Source organism: Dysidea avara, chromosome 7 (genome assembly GCF_963678975.1).
Source record: "Dysidea avara chromosome 7, odDysAvar1.4, whole genome shotgun sequence".
In the NCBI taxonomy this organism is placed as follows: Eukaryota; Metazoa; Porifera; class Demospongiae; order Dictyoceratida; family Dysideidae; genus Dysidea; species Dysidea avara.
The window spans coordinates 30216189-30224593 of record NC_089278.1 but is presented as its reverse complement, the minus strand read 5'-3'; the positions used below and the strand labels follow the sequence as shown (position 1 = coordinate 30224593).

The following is an 8405-nucleotide window of genomic DNA, read 5'->3' as shown; positions in this document are numbered from 1 at the left end:
TCCTCACCGCGCTGAGTAGTCAATCACCCCAGCCAACACAAGTGCTACCACTGGAATGTTTTTATGGACATACCTAAATGCTTCGATGATGGGTGGGAGAAGGTAACGTTGCTGTTACGTTTGCTGATGTAAATGGACAAGTCCTGGAGATATCACGGAAATACTTCACCATGTGTCACAAAAGAATCAATTGTAGGATGTGACCAAAACCTGCTAAAATACGCAATGAACATCTACCATGTCAAACTATGGTTCTACAATCCCTAATGGACATTAATTGTTGTATAATAAATGGCACCAGTACTCTTGGATATATGACTAAAGCCAATCTTTTAAGATTGGCTTTAATTTACATTGGACACATTATTTTTACGTCAATTCATGATAGCTCAATTGCTTCCCTACATTTGTAAACGAGAATCATCCGTATACTGTGCTTTATGTGTGCACAGCATACAAAGACACCCTGTAGCTACTGACAAATTGCAGTTAACATGCTGATTGGTGTGGAAACACCCCGGGGCAGTGTGCACTCGGCATATTCGAGCAGTGCACACCCCTGGGGTGAAATCACCACTTACCATGTATTTAGTATGTGTGCATACAAAATAGACACAACTATATAATGTTTTCCTAGCTATACACACCACCCTTCCACCGCTTCTAGCTCTATTGCCTACTTTTTCCTAGTTCTAATCACATGCATTAATTTTTCCACAAAGCCATAAAGTGTACGCAACAACACCAAACAAACAAACACTCATGCAAATATCTACCACATCACCATTGCCATAAATATACATAACAGCGCAAAACACAAATAACATTCATACAGATATCTATACACAAGTACTTTGGGGAAAGGGCAACTGAGGAAATTGTTGGAGTAGGGTGTAATAACTTTTGCACAAGCCATGCAGACAAGCATTGTGGATATGGAATAACTGGATTTACAGTTGACCACAAAGCAAATATGTGTTCCACAAGATTGCAGCAACGCATCATATATGCATAGCAACACAACGTGATAGCAGCAATCAATGAATAATCATACAAGTTAAATTTAGCGTAATTGGTTTGGTTTGGCCATGCACAGATAATTAGCACTTCATCCACCTGCCCTTGGTCCTCAGTTGCCGTTTAACTATATATGGGTATCTAAGTTCAATATCAGTAATTGGATGCACAACAACCAAGCAAACAATGTAACTAAGTGATATATACAAAGGTTCAATTTTTATTGTATTATTACTTTATATAATACATTATATGGACAACCGTACAAAGTGCATACAACAACATATGCACTGGCACTTATACTTAATGCATGGTTTTGGGTGGGAGGGAGGGAAAAAAGTTTTTGTCCCCGAACATGCCATGCACTATGGCATGATCTCGTGATCTCAAACCTGTCAAACCAGTTTATTACAATGAATCATTATGATGTCATTACGTCTCATGTATCCTACAAGATTGGTTCAACTTTTACCGGTGCTGATTTCAGTTTGTGATGCTAGCACTGCTAATATACAATGCCTCTCTAATGGATCTTACAGTCAACTCAGGGATTCTGTGTTGCTGAATTTAATTACTTTACTCGAAAGGCTAGTTTATCACTAAAGGATGCTGGCTTCATTTACTATGGTATGGTATGTAGGTTTGCACTGTATCCATTCTACGCCCACACCAAGGCATGTTAACTTCAATTTATTGTGTTGCAATAAATTACATTTAAACCAGCATCATGTCAAGTTGCCACAAACTATTCAATTAATTATTAACATTTTTAGGCACCGTAATAAAAGTCTGTATATGTCGAGGACTGACTAGCTTATTAGTATTGTATTTAGAATTAGCGCTTGTAATTAGGTAATTATTGGTGTGCTGTAATTGGAGCTGTGTGTAGTGTTGTTCAATTAGAATCAGAATAGTGTGAGCACGTGTCACTTGAGTTCGTCGTCCGCTTCCCTACCCTATCACAAGCCGAGACATTGGTGCTGTGACCAGGATCGCTTAGCCTTGCTGAGTCTACTGGCGTTTATTGTAACCCAACATTTAGAAGTCGTGGTACCGTGGCAATCTGTTCGATAACGGTACCCTGCAAGGCAAGCGATTTTTTCAGAAAGGTCATTTGTTTGGTGTTCTATTTCAGTAGGGAATAACAGGATGGACGAAGCACGCCGATCCGCCTCGTCACGAAAGGCCTATCGTTCCCACGTGACACGTTTACTGAAGAAGGTTGAAGAGCTCACCGGCAATGGAACGCTCACCACCGTCGAGGAACCTAACCTCACTGCTTTAATTACCACAGTCGAGCAGTTGGAGAGTAAGCGCACTACTTTAGCGGAGTTGGACGCAAAGATCGCCGACTCTATTACTGAGCCAGATGAACTGGAGACTGAAATTTTCAAAGCAGTGGAAATACAGGACACTATTTCAGAGTACACTCATCTTACAAAAAGAGTTATTGACCGTTCGGAGCATCAACCTCAAGTTCCCACTGCTGCACCACTGAATGTGAATGCCCCTCCATATCAACCTCCTAGTGTAAACACCACGGGCACAGCAAAAGAAACCCAAGTCACCAACACATCAACTACCCTGACTCATTCTGATACTGAGAACACTGACACACTTGAGAACACCGACTCACTTGAGAACACTCAACAGTCTGGTGTAACAGATCGAGAAGCCACTACTCCACTAGTCAATGTCACTCCCCAATTCACCACACGTCTGCCCAAATTAACATTACCCACATTTTCTGGAAATCCGTTGATGTGGCAGACCTTTTGGGACTCATTTTCGGCAGCTGTTCATTGTAATGAAGCACTCACTGGAGTCCAAAAATTTAATTATCTTAGAGCCCAGCTGATGGATGAGGCTGCTAGAGCTATTGCTGGACTCCCTTTGACCAATGATAATTACCAACATTCAATCAAGTTACTAAAGGAACGCTTTGGACAGACGGATAAGATAGTAAACTCTCATATGCAGGCCTTGTTAGCATTACCAAATCCATCGAACAACATCACAAGTCTCCGTACATTCTATGACTCGATAGAAAGCCACATTCGTGGTCTAGCAGCTCTTGGACAATCAAAGGACTCCTATGGTGCCTTACTTGTTCCAATCATACTTGGGGAAATTATCAGTTGAGACCAGACGAAACCTGGCCAGAGATCACCCAACGTTTGAATGGTCCATTGACTCCCTTAGAAAGGCTATTCTTAAAGAAATAAGAGTGTTTGAAGCGGGTCTCTACAGTTCTTATCAATCACCTGATTCGTCATCAATGACAGCTTCCTTTCATACTGGTGCTCAAGTACAACGTCACAAGACCAACATTGGGGGTAAGGACCGTATGTGTGTTTACTGTAGGGGTGCTCACTCTGCCACCAATTGCAATGTTATTGTTGAACACCATAAAGGTTTAGAGTACATTAAGAAGGAAGGGCTCTGCTTTAACTACCTTGCAAAGCACAGGGTGGCACAGTGTACATCTCGCAACCATTGTAAACAGTGTTCTCATAAACACCATACAAGTGTCTGTAAGGCATACGCCAATAGACAACCATTAATTGGCAACCAATCCAGTAACCCACCAATCCAACACACCAGACCCAATGAAATAGAAGCCAAGCAAACTGCTCCCCCAGTTAGCACACCACCAGCTTCCAATGTAACTACCCCTGTCACCACAACACTAGCTTCCAACCCACAATCATCAGTACTGTTTAACCAAGGTGACTCAATTTGTCTGTTGAAAACAGCAGTAACAGAAGTGGTGTCCGACAAGGTTCGTGCTGTTGCCAATATTTTATTTGACGAGGGAGCTCAACGATCGTTTATTTCACAACAGCTGGCCAATACTCTAAATTTAACACCATTGCGACAAGAGAGTATCACTTTGGCACCATTCGGCTCTGATTCCATGACTCCACAAGATTTAAGTGTGGCTTTGATCAACATTGTTGCAAAGACAGGCGAGTTAATACCTCTATCAGTCTTAGTAGTGCCAAGAATTGCAGCACCACTTCAAACTGTCTCACATGCTAAACTAACCAGTCTTCCTTATTTACACGGTTTGACCTTGGCACACCCTATAACAGGCGACAAACACTTTGAAATATCTTTGCTGATTGGTGTTGACCATTACTGGAAACTTGTTGGTGATCACACTATAAGGGGAGATGGTCCCACTGCCGTTAAATCAAAACTCGGATATTTTTTATCTGGCCCACTACACCTCTCAAATCATAGAACAGAGATTGTCAGCACCTTCCATGTCAGTGTTAGTCCTAGTATAGAGCAAACAATAGAGAAGTTTTGGAGTATTGAGTCTGCTGGAACACTTCCAGCTCAACCACAGTCATGCAACCAGTTCACAGATAACTACCTCAAATCAATTGTTCAAGATGAAAGCGGCTCTTATGTCGTCAAATATCCATGGAAGAATGACCACGCCCCCTTACCAACCAACTTTAAAGTATGTGCACGCAGAACAAGAGCATTAGCACGCCGCCTCACCAACACGCCTGATCTATTACAAATGTACAACAACATCATCAAGGAGCAAGAAAGAAGAGGCTTTATTGAGAAGATTGATTCCTCACCATCTAATAGTCCAGTACATTACATTCCACACCATCACATGAGCAAGGAGTCAAAGACAACGCCCATCAGAATAGTATACGACTGTAGCTGTCGGTTATCTGCAAATCATCCGAGTCTTAATGATTGTTTAGAGATCGGACCATCATTAGTAAATGATCTGTGTTCCATATTACTACGTTTCCGTGTTCACAAGTTCGGGCTGTCAACTGACATTGAAAAGGCTTTCCTGCATGTCAAACTTAATGCCAGTGACCAAGACTTTACTCGTTTTTTGTGGTTGTCGAATCCACAAAATCCTGAGAGTGATCTCGACACTTATCGTTTTAAGGTAGTCCTATTCGGATCTGCGAGCTCTCCCTTTATGCTTGGAGCAACATTACGCCTTCACCTCAACAAACATGATTCTGAGATTGCTCATGACATGCAAGAGAACTTGTACGTAGACAACGTGATATCAGGAAGCCCAAGTGAAGAATCAGCTGTCAGTTATTTCCATGAAGCAAGGAAAATCATGTCTGAGGCCAACTTCAATCTTAGAAGCTGGGAATCTAACAGCCAACAACTACAAGCCATCGCACGAGATAGCCAAGTCATTGATGAGAACCAGGTGGTAAATGTACTTGGATTACATTGGGATACCACGGCGGACTGAATATGTTTTATCCCAAAGTTGCTTGATTCAATTACCAGTTCTGTTGTCACTAAGCGAAGCATTCTACAAGATTCTTCTAGAGTGTATGACCCACTTGGAATCCTATCCCCTGTTACCATCCGTGCCAAACTACTTATGCAAGAATTATGGCAGCAATCTGTCGACTGGGATGAACCTCTGGAACAGCAGATGAGAGACAAGTGGAGAGACATTGCGACAGACCTTCAGAATGCTACAGTAACCACCTTGACCCGACGCTATTTTCCTAGTGAGAGCAATAGTGATGACCACACCACACACCTTCACATTTTTGCAGATGCAAGTATGAAAGCCTATGGGGCAGTAGTCTACATTTGTGACGACAACAATGCATCATTTGTTATCGCAAAAACTCGTGTAGCCCCAATCAAGCCACTTACTCTTCCTCTACTTGAGTTAATGGCAGCTCTTGTTGCTGCAAGATTGGGCAAGTTTGTTCTGGACTCACTTGGCAATCACTACAACATTTCATTACACCTATGGTCAGACAGCCAGATTGTTCTCCACTGGCTCAATAGTGGAAAGAAGCTAAAACAATTTGTTGCCCACCGTATACAGGAAATTTCTCTTACCTATACTGCTACGTTGTGGCATTACTTCCCTACAGGAGACAATCCTGCTGATCTTGTAACCAGAGGAACAACCAGTGCAGCATTGTCATCTTCTCTTTGGACAAATGGTCCATCTTGGCTAACAGATGAGTCTAAGTGGCCACAATGGAATCCATCAGCTTTGACACTACATTTACAAACTGACATTGAAGAAGAAACTGATCACCTTGTACCAACAGAGCCTCCAGAACTCACTACAGAGATCCACAAGATCATTGAGATTTCCAGGTATAGTAGTTTAACTAAGCTGTTACGCATCACTAGTTATGTTTTGAGGTTTATTACCAACCTGAGAAACCCCACAGATAAACAAGCAGGAACTTTGAGTGTGAGTGAACTGAGTACAGCGGAGTTCAAATGGATACTGAACTGTCAACAGCTGCAATTCCCAAGCGAAATACAATACCTGAAGTCTGGTGTACACAACAACAAGAAATGTCCTGTACTGGTACGCCAATTGCAACTATTTCTCGATGATGAGGGATACCTCCGCTGTGGTGGGAGGATCCACAATGCGCCTGTCAGCAGAACAACCAAGTTCCCATATTTGCTGCCACCACGACATACAATGACAAACTTGATTCTACAGGCTGCCCATATCACTCAAATACATGGCGGAGTAAATCACACTGTAACCACCCTGAGGCAGAAGTTCTGAATTCTATCAGCACGCAGATGTGTCAGGAGTATTCTCAAAGCCTGTGTACCATGCAGGAAGACGTGTGGAAACCCCTACTTGATACCAGATTCTCCCCCATTACCTGAGTTGCGAACAAAGCTTGCCCCACCTTTTACTGCCACTGGGGTAGACTTTACGGGTGCCCTTTATGTGCGAAGTAGAAGTGGAGAAGTGAAGGCTTATATATGTCTGTTCACTTGTGCCAGCACTAGAGCGATCCATCTCGAGGTAGTCAGTGACTTGACAGAAGACAGCTTCTTGCAAGCCTTCCGCAAATTCGTCAGCCGTAGGTCTCTCCCAGAAACAATGATCTCTGACAATGCGTCTACTTACCTGTCAGCAGCGACTGAAATAGAACAGTTGATTAGTTCGCCAACGCTTCAAGACACATTGAAGAACAGAGGGACAACATGGCGGTTTATACCAAAGAGAGCCCCCTGGTATGGGGGGTTCTGGAAGCGCCTCATAGGCCTGACCAAGATGACACTAAAGAAGGTGCTTGGAAGGACATTTATTTCTCTTACTGGCTTACAGACTATGACCACTGAAATTGAAGCTGTTCTTAATGACCGTCCTATCACGTACATATCTTCTGATATTAGTGATCCAGAACCACTCACCCCAGCACATCTCTTGTATGGATGCCGAATTGTTACTTTACCTTATCCATCAACAGATGGCAGTGAAATTGATGATCCGGACTATGGTAGTACATCCACTGGCATGGACCTAAGAACACGAGTTGCTCGGCATGCACAAGTACTCCAACACTTTCAACAGCGTTGGAAACAAGAATATTTGACATCTATTCGAGAACGCCATACAAGTTCTGGACACAATGAACAGTCAGTCAAAGTTGGAGACATTGTCCTTGTACATGACGATATCCCTAGAGCCAAGTGGAAGATGGCAGTAGTCGAACAACTATTACAGGGAAAAGATGGCTATACTAGAGCAGCAAACATCAGATATAGTGGAGGAAAGACTAATAGACCAATTGCAAAACTTTACCCTTTGGAAGTATCCTCCATCAACAGTGATCATGTACAGGATACTACCACAGATACAGCCACCAGCAGTGTTAGTCAGCTTCCTGGAGACATACCGGTACGACCTACAAGGAACTCTGCTGCTAAAGCACGGCAGAACATAGACAAGTGGACAAGGTTGCTACTTTCGCCGGCCCCGGAGGATGTCGAGGACTGACTAGCTTATATAGTATTGTATTTAGAATTAGCGCTTGTAATTAGGTAATTATTGGTGTGCTGTAATTGGAGCTGTGTGTAGTGTTGTTCAATTAGAATCAGAATAGTGTGAGTACGTGTCACTTGAGTTCGTTGTCCGCTTCCCTACCCTATCACAAGCCGAGACAGTATACAACTTCACAGTTTTCAAGGTGTACAAGTGCACACCAGTGTACATAGATAGTTACCCGCGCCTGGCTTTTAGAAGTAGCACAACATTAAGTCCCTTCTAGGAATTTCACTTTAGTGTTTTCAGTTACTTTATACACAGCATACGATACCGCTTATGTCATCTCATGAGAGTGTGACCAATTAAAAAACTTGCTAATTAAAGGGCTTAGCACCCATTTCACTTGTGAGTATTTATCCGAAATGAAACGGGATGAATACGTGCGAGTGCAATAGGTGTCACACCCTTTAATTAGCAAGTCTTTTAATCACTCACACTCTCGCAAGACGATGTTACATTTGAGTGGTACTGTACATATGTACAATATTGTGTGTGTGGATTTTGGAAATATATAACTACTGTGCATGTGTATTTATCTGTAAATTCTTCTTCA

General features: G+C 42.5%; 1 protein-coding gene across 1 annotated transcript; it reads left to right on the top strand.

The window, feature by feature from the left end:
* The first annotated feature begins 3295 nt into the window (after positions 1–3295).
* On the top strand, positions 3296–7804 carry LOC136261158 (uncharacterized). Its single transcript, XM_066055130.1, has 3 exons — positions 3296–5227; positions 5288–6570; positions 6634–7804. Exons 1-3 carry the CDS (start codon positions 3296–3298, stop codon positions 7802–7804), a joined length of 4386 nt encoding a protein of 1461 aa, XP_065911202.1.
* Positions 7805–8405: the final 601 nt, after the last annotated feature.